The sequence below is a fragment of the Labrus mixtus genome, chromosome 1, assembly GCF_963584025.1.
Source record: "Labrus mixtus chromosome 1, fLabMix1.1, whole genome shotgun sequence".
Taxonomy (NCBI): Eukaryota; Metazoa; Chordata; class Actinopteri; order Labriformes; family Labridae; genus Labrus; species Labrus mixtus.
In genome coordinates this window covers 21996271-22014185 of record NC_083612.1, presented here as the reverse complement: position 1 = coordinate 22014185, position 17915 = coordinate 21996271, and the positions used below count along the sequence as shown (strand labels likewise).

The window sequence follows — 17915 nt, the reverse complement described above, 5'->3', positions numbered from 1 at the left end:
GATTCTCTTAGTCTATAATAACAATGTTTTAATCTTTAAACAAGATTGCTGGGAAATGGGTTTAAGAAATAATGATGACTTATAATTCTAATTTTCTCCCCGTGCCTACTTGATAATGATGCATAATAAATGTCACCATAACATAATTCAGAGGTGGTGAAGTTCTGCTGACTCGCCTGAAAGACCGCTGATTTACAGGATTTGTAAGTTTTCCTCCTGACATCAGCCTGCCCGTCAGCGTGCGCACTATGCGCGCGATCTGTGCCAAGAACACAGCCCACTTCAGGGAGGCTGGCGGGTGGAGGAGAGGGGGAGGTGGCGGGAGAGTTGGTGATTTTTTTTTTTTTTTTCTCTGCTCCTGGTCCTGAGGGGTCTCCTTCTCTATATAAGGCGCGGTGAGCTGCTCAGGAGGTACACAGCTCCTATGTGCCTCAGGAACTCTGCCAACACGCAGCAGCTCTCAGTGCTCTCATAGGGAATAACAGGACTCTACTGCGCGAAGAGGATCTGCTCCCAAATATCCAATCAACAGGATACTAACTGAAAGGGGTGAGCAAGGTGAGACATTACGCGCATCTATTTTAACAGTGTTATCCTATAGCTTTGTGGTTGTATAGGGAGGGAGGGGGGTACAGTACATATTTTATCTGATGTTTTATCAATTAAGCTAAACCTGTCCTTGTAAGCCAATTTGATCTCATTAGATGATCTGAGTTACTCTACTAGCATGGTAGTATGTAGGCTACTTGTGACACTATAAAGTCTTTTCAGTATATTTCAGTCAGGGGTATACCAATGTAAAAGAGGGCATTAGCAAGACACAGCTATCCATTAAGCCTAAGAGTCTGCAGCCTCACTGAAAAATGTTAATGAAAACTGACCAGAATGGGAAATCATTTACACATTCTTTGGTTAGAGTAGAATCGAAAGGAATTTTTAAAATTTAAAGCAAGATTTTATTATCGTTAAAAAAAAAGCCATTTTAGAGGTCCTGGGTCAAACAAAAAAATACATCTTTCAAGGTCTCCCTTGTATGTAAAGCAATGCAAGCAACTATGTAGATACATATTTATCAGGCTCTTTTGTGTTGGGACATGAGTTACCATCAGTGTTGTGCTGAAGTGGATCTGAGGTCATCTCTTCACATCAGACTCAAGTGACAAGATGTGGATGTGAACCTGTGTGTATCTGATTCTTCTGCTCTGTCTGTCACTCAGTTATAAAATTCATGAGAGCCATGAGAAGGGCACAGACAGAGGAGCTGGTAGAGGTTTAGTGTGAAAAGGGGGCACAGGGAGAGTAGAAGAAGAAGAAGAAGAAGAAGGGGGAGGAGGGTGTGGTGCCTGGTGCTGGCACATTGTGTTGACACAGAGTCAGTGCCAGACCTCAGCAGACTTTTCACTGAGAGGGAATGGGATTCAAGGATAAGAGCAACCAAGCCAGTCATAGAGCTTGGTTTAATTCCCCCTCTTATTTGCTCCTCTGTGTTACTAAAAGTGTGTGACTTGGAGATATAAGGTTCAGCTCTATTAGTGAATATCATCCGTCTTATTGTTTCTGTCCAGACAGAGGTCAGCTGCAGGGTCAGTTAAAGAACTTTGCCGCTGGTTATGTCAGGAATGCAGGCCTTTGTTCAGAGACAGTTCAACAGGGTGAAAGTCTGTCAGGTCTCCCTCCTCAGTGTCCCACCCTGCTGCTCAGTTTGGTTAGAAAATAGTCAGAGAATCTGAGGAGACGAGGACAGAGTATTTTTTTAGCATGCAGTCTACAACTACAGGAAAGCAAATCAAAAGACTGTAATATGACTAATGATAAGATTGAAATGTACCCTTGTAACAGGAGTTTGCAAGGCTATATTATTACTGTGAAGACAGAGTTGATCATCGGGCCATAGATGCTTGCTTTTTGCAGTTTGTGGTACAGTTCATGTAATTTTTGTGTTTATGGGAAAGTAATTGAAGGTTTACAAAATACAACAATAGCTTATTAAGTTTCATACTAAGGTGTGTATTTAACTGTTTTGTTTGTTCAATGAAATAGATAAATGTATATAAATGAGTACATATTGCAAGGATGGGATGTCATAATTTGCGGCACATGATTATGACAGTATTATGATGAAGCAAGTCTTGTGACACCCAATATATTGCAATTACCCACGATACATCTTTGCTTCTGTGGATAGGAAGTGGAAATAAAGTGGAGCAGTGACATTTTCAACTCGATGGTCACTATCAAGACTATCTGTACTGCAGTGAGGGGATTTGAATGAGGCTTTTTTTATTATTGTTTGTGAGCATACCATCAACATACATGAGGTGAAAAAAGATCAGGGACATCTATCAGTATCATTCACTGAAATGAAACACCGGCTGCAAAAAAGAATGAGTAGTTAAGAACTTAGTGTAAACCATTACCAAAAAAACCCAAATGTCTCAATAGAAGAACTTCCTGCAGGGCTGTTTGGCATTAGACAAAAAAGAAACCCTGAGAGTATTTTTTTGTACTTTATCAAACTTTTAATACTTTGTAAAACTGCATATATCTTTGTCTATGTGTGTATAATCATATGGATTTAACTGAAACTTGTTAGAAAAAGTGACTTCCATGTTTGATCATTAATCTCTAAGACTGTATTCTGTAATCTGTGCTCTACTGTGTTGACTCACTCCACAGGGAAAGACTCATGAAATATTTCCTCCCCGCAGGTTGTGTCTGAGACTTTGAAGCTCTGCTCTCTGTAGTCGTCTGAAAGTCAAACCTCAGACAGCTGAAGTGTCAGAATGACCTGTGCTGCCATGTTCTGGCTGCCGGCCCTATCCCTCTCCCTCCTGCTGGTGTGTGTCAGGGACTCAGCCTCCCTCTTCCTGCCTGATTCCAAGGAGCTCAGGCAGCTGCTGAGCCGCTACGAAGAGGAGTTGGACCACAACGGTAACAGCAACATGGCTGTCAACAGGACCAGACGAGCCATCCGCTGGTCGGACCGCGAGGAGATCGTACAGCTGCACAACAAGTTAAGGGGAGGCGTCTACCCCACTGCATCCAACATGGAGTATATGGTGAGACATGTGCCATTACCCCAATGACCAATCCCATTATGATTCCTAAGCAACACAGACAGAGTTTAACATGTTTCATTTCAGTATAAAAATCTTAAAGGGAGTTCCTTTCTTTTTCAACCTGTGCAAATTATAGATGTATAAATAACAGGTTTCAAATATTTTTGAATTCCTCTGGTATATTGCTTTTAGCCAGCAGCAGTGACGCAGCTGATTATTTCACGTGTTGTCATTCCAATACAGAAATGCTTTCTAAGATCCAAAGAGATCCTCTGAAGTAACCATCAAATACATTTCGGTACTTTTTAATATAATCAAATAAGTGATCTGACAGGAGGAAATCACATTCACCTGAAAAGAATTACAAAATGTGTTTCATGCTATAGCCAGATAGAACATGTCGAAATGCATGGCAATGCAGAAAATTACATCTCGAAATGTTCTCCCCCAGATCCCACATTAAATATTCCCACCCACTTTTTATGCTTCTGACACCCACGTTGTTGAAAATAATCTAATTGTAATACACGCTGTGCATTGCCTCTTTGCACTGCCTGTCAGCACCTGTGTCCGATTAGACTTGAAGCTATTTGTTGGCACTGACGTTGTTTCCTCCTGTCTACATCCTTGCTTGTGTTGTGCTCACTCTCATGTATATCACTTTGGACAAAAACATCTGCTGAAGTGTAGAAGAATTGTAGTTTTTACCATTCTCTTTCTGCGACTTGTAGCCTCACAGTAAGATTTAAGGATACTTTATGTGACATTGCCAGAAACAGCATAACAACCTGAACTAGTTAAACACTATTAGTTTATTTAACCTGCTCAACTGTAATTTCCCCAAAAGATTATAATGTAGCCATTACAATTGTGGATTGGGTTCTGGCTGAAAAACTACTGGCCCGTTTCTTTTAACATTTAAACCTATAAAATGGGACCTGGGTTGAAAATATAGGAATTCCCCTTAAACTTGCATGTATCAGTCACTGTGAGCTTTGAAATAAGGCATGTGAAATTGGTGTTTCTGTAATAAAAACAACCTTTTCTCTCTGCTGGAAACATCCAGTAATGCTGGTGAACAATTGCCAGCCTGCTGTGCTGCTGTTTTACAAGCAGGTTCATAATGCTGAGTCTGTACTATCCGCAAACAGCTTTGTGTGAGAGAAGACAGAAGTGGGAGGCGGGGCTGGGTCAAAAGGGGACACAGAGAATAATGCAAGTAAACAGGAAACTTGGGGATGAATGAGTATGATAGGAGGGGAGTTATTGTTGAGACACACACAGATAGTTATTGGAAACCCTGAGGTTCACGAAGTTGAGAGAAGCAGTGGTGGCCTGTTTGTGCGGTTATAACCAGGTAGGAAAGTGTCTGAAGGTTTACTCAGCCCAGTGCTCTCTCAAATTCCAGCCAACAGGCAGAGAGAGAGAGCGTGTGTGTGTGTGTGTGTGTGTGTGTGTGTGTGTGTGTGTGTGTGTGTGTGTGTATGTGTGTGTGTGTGTGTGTGCATGCATTTGTGTTAGTTTGTTAGTCCATGGGTCTTACGGGTTCCAGTGGTGTCTGTCTGTGCATGTTTAAGCGACCACCAAAATGCTGGAAATTTACTGAGGAGATTGGCCATGCTGTAGAGCATACAGTACTCCCTCCTTCCCTTCATAGCCCCCCCCCCCTCCACTTCTGGAATCAGGTGTCTTCTCTGCTTTCCACCCTCCTCTCTGCTGCTCTAAAGAAACCCACTCAGGAAATGTAGATAATTCAGCTGTGATTGCTAAAGATTTGTAGTGGACGAGGGCCAGGCGCCAGCTGCTCCTCTCAAATGTCACCACCTCAGGTTAATGTTGTACTCGTATGCGGCTCAGTGTCAGCTCCCTGGAAAAGAAGGAAGTGCAGGGGCAGAAGCACTAAACAGATTGTTATTAGGCTGTAACTTTGTGTGAACATGTTGTGCATCAAAGTGTTTATACTGTAGCAGATGCAGCTTGTGCATTTTGTCACATCCCCCCCATTTGTGACTTACATAACTGAATCCCTTGTGAAGGTCTGGGATGACGAGTTGGAGCGGACTGCCACTCAATGGGCTGAGCAGTGTCATTGGGATCATGGACCTCAGGACTTGCTTGCATCTATTGGACAAAACCTGGCTGTGCACTGGGGAAGGTGAGACGCTACAACACACATAGGCTGATGTGTACACAGCTGTGACACTTTTTTTGTTATATAGAATAATAATAACAGTTGAAAATCTACCAAAATCAGAAAACTAAAAAACTAATCTTATGAACATTGTTTGTAGTTCAAGAACCTTTATTTATGTATTTGTTTATATAGAATACTATTTAAAATTATTAGGTAATAGCTTTGTTATTGGTCAATTAATCATTAATTAATGCTTGACTCATTAGTTACACTACATTTATAAGATCATATTTCCTTTGACAAGAGGTTATGCTCTATATTTGATTATTTGATATAACAGATTAATACGTCTAGTCCAAATAAACAGTCAGTTTGTACATTTTGGGACAGATTCTTGGACACCCCCTGCAGGAGGTGACACATTTAAATCAACCAATAATCATTTTAATTGATGTTAACTGTATGGCTTAAGGGATGGCCATGTCAAACTTTGGTCTGTTAAACTTTGTCAACATGCAGTTGGAGAAAATGTTTAAAGTCAGTATATAACTGAAGCCAGAATAAATTTAAAAAGACTCAAAATTGACCTGATTTGCTCATTCAATAAAGAACTTTGTTTATGCACAAGCATGTTGCTACTCAGTGTGAGTATATATTAAGGCCGATGCTGTTGTGAATGGGTTTTTTGTGTCTGAATAGACAGTGGACACAGTAATGTCTTTGTGTATGACCGTGTTCGCCTATCACAGCAGGTGCCTTTCCAGGAATCTTCTCTCATTCTCACAGCCCTGTTCTCATCTCCATATGCGTTTCTTTTCTTCCTGTGCCAGAAAACTCTGATGTGGAGTCCTTTTTTCCCCACTCCCCCTCTCCTGTCCACTTGTAAGCTCAGCACTTTTCAATACCGTAAAAAGAGATGTTTATTATACGAGATACACCTGATTTGTTAGGCAGCGGAGCCTATTTATGTTTGCTTTGATTCCTTTTTTTCAGTCTGATTTGATTTCCCCTGTTATGGAGAGGAACAGACTGCTGTTTTGTGTGCTAGGTCAAACTCAGACTCGTCACTCGAGGCCTGAAGGGAGGAGGGGGAGAGGGAGGAGCAGGGAGGTTCATGCAGTGTTTCTCAAGTCTAGCCAAAGCACCACCTGGCAGCTCCCTCAGATATTTCCCTTTTGCCCGTAGAACCTGGATGGCCTCTGACTGAGCCTACTATTTGTCTGTGTGTGTGTGTGTGTGTGTGTGTGTGTGTGTGTGTGTGTGTGTGTGTGTGTGTGTGTGTGTGTGTGTGTGTGTCTGTGTGTGTGTGTGCCCCACAGATACAGGCCTCCTTCCTTCCATGTCCAGGCCTGGTACGATGAGGTGAAAGACTACACATACCCCTACCCCCATGAGTGCAACCCCTGGTGTCCAGAACGCTGCTCAGGGCCTATGTGCACCCATTACACCCAGGTGAGACAAACAAGGAAGAAAAGGACACGGGGAAAGTTAAGGTGAACGAGTTCAGGGGACATTTTTAAGACACACAAAAAGTAGGTTAAAAGGGAACTTCACACTTACACACCAGTGTCTGCTTGCAATCAAGAAGTGACAACATGTGTGAAAAAAGATGATGTCACATTGGTCAGTGCTGGCTGGGGCTTAAGTCTACAAAATGTGACGGTGTTGATTTGAGAAACTGAAAGCTAGCCAGACCACTTTAGCCTGCTAACGATCTCTAGTATTTTAAAGCTAAAATAAACGCTACTAGCATAACACACCTGAAATTCTGGATTCTCATTGATTGAGTAATATTGTAGTGAATCTTGGAACACACCAGCTGTGTGAGGCTATTAAACCTCTGGGAGCCTCGGCCAACTTTTCAGGGAGACGGATATCTTTTTATAGTGTTTGCTAAGGAGCTAAATCTGTGCTAGATGACTACATTATGACTGATGCATTCTGCATTTTTTTGCTCCACAAGGACGAGCCCAATGAAGCGCTAGTGGACAATTATACTTGAACAGATTCTGCATTTTTATGCAAAGTCTTTGAATGGTAATTATATTGTGGATAATGTAGGTGCACAGTTCTAACAAGGGAGAACAATCATTGGTAGAAAACGGACAATAAATCTGGTTGTGCTTTGTGTTGTGCTTTGTGCTTTTATGTTCTCCATTAACAAAGCACTAGGTAGTGAGTTGCAATACCTGAACCTGAATCTTAACCGGATCAGTTACTGAAGGAAATTGAAAATATTAGCATCATTGTTTTTTTAAATGTTAGGATTAAACAATATTTTAAACTTCCTTTAGAGCCATGTGCTGTAATTTATATGATACTCATGTGCCTTCTTTTATCTGTAATATGTCAAATGTGTGGCTTGACAGGTGTTGCAGAGCAGAACATGTGTTGTGCAGCCTGTATGATATTTCATAGTATTTATGGTTAGAGTTGTGGAGGGTCCGAGGGGTTAAATGACAGGCATGGATAAAGTAACTTGACAGAGAAAACAGTGATGTTAGAAACACAAGTAGACAATCAGATGCTTGAAATGGAAGAAAAACACAGAAATGAGTGTGAAAGAGTTGATGAGGCTGAAGAAATTGATCAAATGGAGACAGTAGTGGGTGAGCTGGCTTCCTCTTCCAGTAGACTTTACTTTGTGGCAGCTGGGATGAGTTTACAGAAACATCCAGACTCCTCCCTCTGCCCTCACCCTGCAACCTGATCACTGCCATGTGGTAGTCATTTCCAGACACAGCAGACACCTCTCGCTGCTTGACCTGGATTCTTCTTAAGATGCTGCAGAGAGGAGTCAGTGCCAAATCTCAACATCATCACCTTGTCTCTGTTTTTTTTTCATTTTCTGGAGAGCATTGAAAGTGTCATACACAAACTACCTGTGCAGAGACACGCTGGACCCTCTAGTGCTGCTTATTAGCGTGACCTCTCAGCACTCATCGGCCTGTTTGTGCTGAGTCACCGCTTCCAGTGCCCTGTAACTGTACCGGGGAAAAGATGAATATTCCAGAGGAGGGGGAGAGAGAGCACATGTTTCAGAATTTGGGAGGAAAGAGAGGAGGAGTTATGGAACATTCTGTGTTGTATTTTATGTCAAATTGCACATTATTCAAGGCACACCAATGCAGAGGTGTTCCTTTTAATAAGGCATTTTATTTCACTGTGGACAGCTTTGGCCTATATGCTGACTTCTGTTTCTTGGAGTTGAGATATTAAAAACTGCCAATTTTTCCACTTTTTCTTACTGGACGATGATTGTGTCAAGGTGGAGAGTGGGTTCAGACATGAAGTGCACCTGACTGGGATAAAATAGCAGACATGGCACTCTTTGAAGTCCCAGAGACCCTAAAGATTGTGGCTGCCAATTACATTTTCTGTAATGATTAAGTGAGAAAAGTGAGACAGGAAAAGTCAGCTACAGGCAAAACGGTTCATCCTGCTAGGTATTCTTTGTGCTAACTTTAGCCCTTCTCTTATTTCCTTCCCTCTTTTACAGCTGGTCTGGGCAACCACAAACCGAGTGGGCTGTGCCGTGCACACGTGTCCGAGGATGGATGTGTGGGGAGAAGTATGGGAGAACGCCATTTACCTTGTGTGCAATTATTCCCCAAAGTAAGATCAACATTCCTCCATGTTCGCCTGTTCATTCAAGTGTTCAACACTTCTGCTCTCCTGACTGTAGTTTACATTCCTCCTCCTTCAATGCTGACAAATGCTACAGTGGGTTCCCAATATAACTGTAATACAGATGTATAGCACTAGATATCAAGAATGTTTGTTTGAGAAATTGGTTCCATTTACATTCCTCCAGATGTCAGAATAGAACAAAAATAAGTAAGCAAAGGAAGAAAAAAAAGGAAATTGAGGGATTTATCTGCCTGAGAGACAACAAGGAGGTTCTTTAAAAGTATGTGGGACTGATGACTTTATAGGTGTGTTGACCACAGATATAGGATGCTGAAGTAATTGCATGAGCCAAGTGACTCCTGACCTATGAGTCATTTCCAACCAAGTCAAACTTTCCACTCTTTATTTTGCAGAGGCAACTGGATCGGTGAGGCTCCATACCAGCATGGACGCCCTTGTTCCCAGTGTCCCCCCAGCTATGGAGGAGGGTGTAGGAATAACCTGTGCTACAAAGGTGAGACAACCCACATGGTTTTTATTTTTTTTTAAAACTGTCCACCTTTTGCCTACCTGAACCTCATCTGTTTGTTCATCTGTAGACACAGGGCGCTCAGAGACAGAAGATATGAACGAGGTGGAGAAGCCTCAGGTTCCACTGCCGCCTCGTACCACTGCCAAACCTGCCCCTAAACCTAAACCATCTCCTCCGAAGAAACCAGCATCCAAACCCTCCACTCCTAAACCCAGCACACCCAGGGTCCCACCTTCAAAGACTCCTGGCAGCACCTTTCTCTGTAACTACAGGAGTTATAAACAAATAACCTTAAAATTAAAGGTTTTTTAGTGTATTTTTTTTTACAAATGTATTTCTTGTTCTTGCAGCTCAGAACATTAAGTGTGAGACAAGACTGCGAGATAAGTGCAGAGGTGCAGCATGCAACAGGTTAGGTTCAATTTTGTTTGTGAATCTTTTTCATTCTAAATTACCTTACACTTCCTCTCAGACGCTTACTCTTGTCTTCAACACTTTTTCCACTCCGTAGATACAAGTGCCCGGCTAATTGTCTGAATAAGAAAGGGAAAGTTTGGGGAACTCTTTTTTATGACGTGGTGAGTCTGAGCAAAAATAACATTCCAGAAAACTTGAATCATGCAGCAGTTTATACTGTAAATACATATTTATAGATATTAATTTTTTATTGTTTCAGCAATCAAGTATTTGCAGAACTGCAATTCACTTTGGCATCATCGACAACAACGGAGGACTGGTCGACATCACGAGGATGGACAAGTTTCCATTTTTTGTTAAAGCCACAAAGAATGGTGTGGAGTCCCTTAGGTATGATTTATTCGTCTAATTGACACAAAATATGATTCACATTTTCTGCGATACTCAATTTGTCTGGAAACCATTTGTTATCCTGATTTCCAAACCCTCTAACATCTTTTACAGCAAATACAAACCCGGCAATGCCTTTGTGGTGGCCAAAGTGGAAGGTAAGTGAAGCACTGATTTTAAGAAGAGCTTTGAGACGTGAAGCAGATTTAATCTGTTAGTCAACACATAAGTTATATTTATATATAAGTATATTAAGTTTAAGTATATTAAGTGTGTTTCTCTTCACTCTCTTTGACAGAAATGAATGCTGACTGCTACACAACAGTAGCTGAAATCTGCCCTTACAAAAAACCCAACACACACTGCCCAAGGTTTGTTCAAGAATAAAATAATAAGCCAATATAATGAGCCAACAACTATATTTTATTGTAAAAATACATCAATTATTTCAATATATATTTACTTGATGTTTTATTTGATAGGGAGTAACAGATAGAATGTTCATAGACAAACTGAAAACAGCAATTCAATGCACGTATCATAGTGTTTATAGCGGATGCTAATTTACAACATCTGTCTCTAGAGGGGCTTTTGAGTGTATTGACATACTTGTGTATTGAAAGTACTTCAGAAAATGTACACATTGACAACCCAACAAATACATGCAAGAAACACTTTACTGTAACTCCCCCATTGAACATTCATAAGCAGTATATTTATATCTAACACATGGTTTGTTACACAATATAATGTAGTTATAAGCAGAAATCTATAACATGTGTTGGCTCCCATAAGTCTTGTATAAGATGAAATATCTTCATAAAATAACTATAAAAAAACATTAATACAATAAATTGTATTAATATAAAACGATTTTCTTCAGTCTCTTTGATAAACCCTTACTGGCTGCTCTGAAACATATTATTGTGTTTTTTTTTCAGTGTAATGCAAGTCTGCCTTGTAGAGGAAAACTTGTTCCACCTTTATGAACCTTATCTGTTTATTAACATTCACACTAATGTTTTTCTTTTTTATTAGAATCTTCTGTCCAGACAACTGCAAGACTCAGCCTTCTTATTGGTCACCTGTGATTGGACAAAACATCTACGCAGAAGTAAGTAGTACACTGTTTAGTGTATGCATGTTCTGAATGGAAAAATTGATCATGGATCACACCAGGATAAAGGTCCTTCACTTGTTTTTTTTAGATACTCATGTTCTATTAGTTCAGACAGAAGAGACCAGATTTGTGGATCTGCAGCATGGTTATGTTTGAATTCCCAGGACTTTTGAGACATGGTAGTTATGGAAAGTCATTTCATTACAGTAGGAATATGTCTCATGGAGATTGGGAGTAATGGTGAGGTAATCCAGAGACTGTTAAAGATGTATCATTCTGTGTAGGATCCTACCACTCCTATTTTTACCCAGGAGTTGTCTTGTACTAAGTGCATGTGTCTTAGAGACAGGAGACTTACAAAGTGGTTTCATCAGAAGTATTTTACGTAATCCAGTCAAGGTCGGTTATTTTGTGTGAAGTGCACTTCAGACTAAACGTAGTGGACCTTGTAAGAGAGACAATGTTCTGCTGGACACAGATCACAGTTCCCAGGAGATCTTGACCTTTTATGTCATACAGAAGTCACTGAAGAAAGTGGGGTGGCTCATAGAAAATGTTTCCAAGGGGGTTTTTGCAATCTAAGTCACCCAAATGTGTAGAGGCTGGACGCTGATTACACATGAGACATAAACCTTGTGGTTAGAAATGTTGGAGGTGTGTATGCACAGCGTAGACTGTGTTTACACTAGAAATGAATGATTCTGCTCCAGGCTGCTGATAAGGGCTTGTGGTCTGCTGTACGTGTTTAGAGTGTGAGGAAAACATTTGGCACACATGTCAGTGTGTGGGAATATTTGTGTTTGTGTATTTAATAAGGAGATAATATTAAAACTGTTCTGTGTTGAAAGGACTGTTTACCATCTTGTTAAAGCATTTCTTCTTATTTTTCTCCAAACTTTGTCTTCACAGAGCTCCAGTATTTGTAAAGCAGCCATCCATGCAGGGGTAATCAAACCAGATGGTGGTTTTGTGGATGTTCTTCCACTTGACAAAAGAAAGAACTATGTTGGAATCCTGAAAAATGGCATCCAGTCTGAGAGGTATTAATATCTTTTTATTTTTTTGAGTAAACTATTTATACTTTGCTTATATTTCCAAGTTGAGGAATGCACCACAAAGATAGATGGATCAGGAAACATGTCAAATAGTTGTAGGTTTCCATAGTGACCCTGGAGATAGTCTGAGTTCCAGAAATATATATTTTTAGATTCGGCTCCAAGCTGTCTAGCAGTGGAGTTTTTAAGAAAGGCTTTTGAAGGCCTCCATTAACAAGCAAACATTTGGCAGCTGTGAAACTGTAAAGCCTCTATAGTTTAAATGCTGAGAAAAATGCTGTTATAGTAAAGTCTAAGGAGGTATTGTTTTTTTAATTGCTAGGAAAGTACTGTACATTTTGTATAAATATTCAATTTTAGGGCAACATATTTAGTGAAAACTGTAATCTCATAACACATTGCATGAGGATAAATTATAAATGTAATCCTCTGAAGTCTAAGAGGTGTCTGGTAACATGTAGGGATTAAAATTCATTGGTCACACAGTGTTAGAATAAATGGAGCAAATTCTCTACACCAGAGGAAAGCCAAGTTATCAAGTGTTCAAATTTATTCTGGCTGAATAATTTTTTTTTAGGATTGACACAAGGTCAGCAAACAGCATTTGTTACCAAGCACAACAGTAATAGATTTAAGGTGTTTAAATTCCATCCATCTATTTAGGCTAGATGAAGAACACCTGTGCGTCTGGGGTCTTTTTGTGTTGGGAAAGAGAAAACCAGCTTCAAAACAGACCAAACTGCCATTTGTGTGTCATGTAACTTGACTTCCAGTTTGCCATTATGTTCATGTCGGTGGATTTTCATTCGGTTTGGCTAACCAAATGTTAGTGAGTTACAAATCCCAAAGAGACTTAGATGACTTTGAAGCTGTGGTTGTAGTTACCAGAGGCAGCTATGTAACAATATAATTAGTAATTTCTGTGTTTAGATTAACAGCTTCTAGGACAGGTATAGCCAGGATAAAGGATACATTTCAAATGTAGGTAGCAGATCAGATTGGACTGGAAACAAAGTTAAGGAGGGTCTCGATCACAGTGGTTCAGTAGCCTGTACTGTGAGGTGTAAAGAATGGAAACAAAATCTTCAAATATGTTAACAATAATCATGCATGTTCAGTCAGGGATCTCAAGGTTAAGATGTGTTTTTAATAAGAAATTCCTAAATTGGGTCACTTCCAAACAGATATGAGTTTATAGTAAATTATTACACAGAACAATACCGGTATGCATCTCCTATAATACCAAATGTTATGTGTTGGAAAGAAAAACCTTGAGATTCTTCTGGAAAGAAACAATAACACGTTTAGTGTTCTTGACAGAAGAATCTAAAAAATGTCTGAGAAAGATGCTGCTATGGACTATACCATACCTTTATTTATGTGTCCTGTAATAACACATGTAGCGGGTTTAGGCACTCCATGTTTCTCACATCACTCTCACGTCTGTGGCTGGCTCCAGTGGACTCAGGCTAGGTTAGGAAGCCCTTGTGGCGGGTTCTGCTGGCATGTGGCGTTCTAAGAGTAATGGTGTGGTTCAATGTGTGGATGGGCCACACATGGGATCTTTGCTTACTTTACCCCGGCATTTCAATTGAGCGTGCAAAGTGCTGAATGGACAGAATATCCCAAGTCTGACTTCTATGAAATCCAATGCAGAGCTGTGAAGGCCTCACTCAGGGCAGTGGGACAGGAGGTCAATAAAGAGAGCGGAGAGTCCGAACAAGGTGCCAACACCATGGCAGGGCGAGCAGTGTGGACTCCTGGGAAGTAATCCCAGCCTATCTGATTACTTGGAAACAATGTCAGCTTCAGGGTTGAGCTTTACAGACAATTATTTGCAATCTGATACAAATAGCTCAGGCCTTTTAAGATTATTGATCATGGCAGAGCTTCAAGGTCCCTACACTAATGAACTACATACAAAGTCATCAAGTTGAACACATGTTGGGGCTGGAAACGGTCTGACTAAGAAGTATGGAAACAATGATACTGCCATACAGCCCACATACTGTTTGGTAAATGCTTGTGCACTGTTTTAATTGATTTGGCTGCTGGAAGGGCTTGGGTATTTCTTTCAAGCAAACATTAATAACAATGTATGTATTTGTTTGACATAAGGCAGCACACCTTTGATTTCACATTTCAAGTCCAGTTTGCAGAATACTACTCTGCATTTAAACATGCTCATAAAATGTTATCTTTGGCTCTTTTAAGAGTTTGGATATCAGTGATGTTGCTGTAGAATAATTATTTTCATTTCCTTGAGTGCCCTTTGAGCACGTTTAATGGACAGTGGTTGCCTCTGTAGTAAATGTAACAAGTTTTCCCATTTTTTCCCGTTTGCAGTAAAAGCAACATTGAGGGAGGATCTTTCCGGGTTTTCACTGTGAGGGTGTGAGACTCACTACAGAGGTCCAATGACCAACAGCGCCACCTCAGCTGCTCCTGAAGGGCAAAGCGTGCCCACAGGTTGGACACCATGGCTGTTTATCTGTTCTTGTGTCTTTGCCTTCAGTGGAAACAGAGAGTTCCAGCAGACTGATCGACAAACCCCCCCTCCTCCCTTTTTGTTCATAACTAGCAGCCAACCAGTAAAAATTGTCTGATACTTCGATGGACTTCAATTCATTTCTGTTTTTTTTAACGCCACATACAGTATGGATATTTCTTATACATACTTACTTATACTTACTTACAGACTGTTTTTTTTAATATATAATGATACATTACACAGCTGGTGCTGCAAAAATACTTATTCTACAGAAAGTATGATGTTTACATTGATGTTCTCATTTAAAATATAATTTCTATTCATACACAGGAATGTAAACTGATCACAATTTATTTAATCATTGTCTAGAATATTTGATCTTTGGGTTGTTTTTAATTGAGTCTGATATATTTACATTTTTATGACTATGCTGATTTGTTATTGCCCCTTTCTGCTCTCCTGGATTATCTATGCTTTTTCCTGTTAAAGATTTAGACTGTTACAGATAATCCTCCAAATTGTATTTATTAGTTTTAACATGTGCTCTTTGTAAGTGATGATGTATCACCCGGATAAAAAAGGGGAAGAAACAATATGTTAATTTTGAGTATATAAGCAGCCGGCCCTGCTGTAGATAGATATTTCTCCCCTTTATTGGCATACATGTGGAGGGAATTTAGAGAAGGATAAGTTCATTGTAATGTTTGTGATAGTTGGTGTCGATGGGTCCTCATACAGTTGGCAACACTGTAGATAAATTCAAAACAGACGGTAGATATGTTTAAAATGCCAAGCAGTCATTTTGTGATTTTATATAATTTATCGCTTAGTGCTCTCCTCATCTTCTCATTGCTATCACCTGTGTACAATAAATGAAAACTCTAAACCCCCCTCACCCTCGCCGCCCACCTAAGACAGATGAATGTGTCACATGTTTCAGAGTTTCTGTGTAAATACGGTCAGTGGATGTTTTAACAATTCCAATCTTCTAACTGCAGTTTATTTTATTTTACACTATGCAGTAGATGCCGGTCTCACACATGCAATGTTTCTAACTAAACTGGATTGAGGGACTTTTGCCATTTTAGAGCTCTTATTTGAAAACCTTTCTTAAAGAACGCTACATTTTTTTGAATTATAGTTTTGTTATTTTCGATCATTTTACACGTGTCTTGCTTAGGTATCTTAAGTATTACTGCAATGTTTTGTTAGCATCGTTAGCATTCTCAAGAAAGCTTATATCAGTTGTCTGTAAAAATCCAGTTTGTGCCTCTCAGGACTGTTGTGTCCTAATGACGTCCTAAACAGTCTTTAATCTCTTTAGTCTCTTTAATTTATCTCTCTGTTACCTGGCCTAGAAAATAATGTCTCATTGAAAATCTCTTCCTGTTACATAACTCAACTTTATCTTTTTACTCTACCTCAGTCCTATCGCTATGCTAGGCATGTAGTTCTTTACTATAAGGATATTTGTATGGGAAATGTTACAGGTTTTGTAAAGTCATGGGAAATGTAAATACTAGGTTGTTTTAGAATAATCTTTTATGCAGTACAATATGATTGAAATGTATTAATGTGTTTTGATTGCCTTGTTTTTATACAGGTGTGGATAGGTTCCATACTGTTTTGCACAGTTTAAAAATAAAGTTTGATTTACAAATGCAAAAACATGTTTTGCTTATTCATGTATTGTGAATGCTTCTTCTTAAAGTGAAGTGTTGGTGTTCAGCTTGTTTAAAATATTATTATATCATTAAATATCATTCATTACGATGTATTTTGCACCATCTCTGGACCTCTGCTGCACCTTTAGACAACAAAAACAAAACCACATCTTTTTTATCAGGGTTGGTTCAAGTGTCTGTTGGGTTTTTTATGCTTCATTTATTGCCATTTCAATCAGGCGAGACAAGGGAATCGCATAAAGAAAATTATTTATTGCAATGGATAACATGGAAATGTGACTTGACAGAAATACTTTGGCACTTGGGTTGATGTTCAATTCAATTCAATTCAAATTCAAAAAACTTTATTTGTCCCCGGGGGGGCAATTCAAAGGCACACAGAGCAGTAAATTAACAACAGTGCAGGTAGACGAAACATTTTAACCTAAATATAAAGTGTCAATTTAAATGCCACTTAAAGCTTAAACTTAACTTAAAAATACAAAATATAAATATATATTTTATAGATATAAGTGGACAGTGATCGGACTAACAGATGTAAACAGATGTAACCAGAACTATGTGCAGTAAACGAGAAATAAATATATATATATACAGAACTATGTGCAAGTAGGCAAATACTAAATGATAAGTTAATAAGGTGCATGGTGAATAATGGAACAACAGAACTAATATATACAATATAACTATAAAGGTAAAAATGAGATAAATAAAGTGACCGTAGTGCAATGATGGATAAGAAACAACAGGAATAAAGTAGGCAGGAGGCAGTTAAGGTGCATGGCAAATGGAAGGAAGTAAAAACAGCAAAGTTCACAGCTGGGTGAAGTTCAAAGTTCATTGGGTGAGAGGTGTTAGTGTCTGTTTGGGGGGGGGGGGGGGGGGGGGGGGTCAGGAGTTGAGGAGCTGGACAGCCCTGGGAACAAAGGTTGCTCTTCTCCTTTGTGTCCTGCAGCAGGGACAGCGAAGCCGGCATCCTGAGGGGAGCCACTCAAACGCTGGGAAGAGAGCGTGTGAAGGGTCCTGCATAATCAGACCTGCTAGCCTGATTGTCTGTTGCTCATAGATCGATGTCAGAGTCCTTACAGGTAGTCCAATGATCTTAGAGCAGACTGTGACCGTGCTCTGCAGGCGGTTTCTGTTCTGGAGGGTGGTGGAGAGGAACCAGCAGGTTATAGAAAAAGTAATAATGCTCTCAATGAAGGAGTAGTAGAAGGTCAGAAGAATGTTCTTACTGACTCCAAAGGAATTGAGCTTCCTCAGGAGGTATTCTCGCTGCTGACATTTCCTGAGAATCTCCTCGGTGTTGGAGGAGAATTTCAGCAGGCTGTCGAAGATGGTACCCAGGTACTTATACTCCTCTACTAGTTCGACAGGCTTACCATGGATTGTGGTGATTCCC

General features: G+C 39.9%; 1 protein-coding gene across 2 annotated transcripts; it reads left to right on the top strand.

Annotated features, from left to right (window-relative positions):
* The first annotated feature begins 396 nt into the window (after positions 1–396).
* crispld2 (cysteine-rich secretory protein LCCL domain containing 2) lies at positions 397–16496 on the top strand. 2 transcript variants are annotated; one of them, XM_061038386.1, is made up of 15 exons: positions 397–558; positions 2709–3059; positions 5096–5214; positions 6513–6645; positions 8693–8808; positions 9237–9337; positions 9423–9617; positions 9706–9766; positions 9867–9933; positions 10032–10162; positions 10277–10320; positions 10461–10533; positions 11201–11276; positions 12192–12322; positions 14684–16496. In XM_061038386.1, the coding sequence occupies exons 2-15, from the start codon at positions 2784–2786 to the stop codon at positions 14733–14735; spliced, it is 1575 nt and encodes a 524-aa protein (XP_060894369.1). In that variant the 5' UTR covers positions 397–558; positions 2709–2783; the 3' UTR covers positions 14736–16496. The 2 variants fall into 2 exon arrangements, with proteins under 2 accessions (XP_060894369.1, XP_060894378.1); XM_061038395.1 differs by having other exon boundaries at positions 400–549.
* The last annotated feature ends 1419 nt before the right edge of the window (positions 16497–17915 follow it).

Coding starts and splice junctions, on each gene's coding strand:
- crispld2 (XM_061038386.1), top strand. CDS start 2,784: ATGACCTGTGCTGCCATGTTCTGGCTGCCGGCCCTATCCCTCTCCCTC. Junction 3,060..5,095: donor CATCCAACATGGAGTATATG/GTGAGACATGTG, acceptor TCCCTTGTGAAG/GTCTGGGATGACGAGTTGGA. Junction 6,646..8,692: donor TGTGCACCCATTACACCCAG/GTGAGACAAACA, acceptor CCTCTTTTACAG/CTGGTCTGGGCAACCACAAA.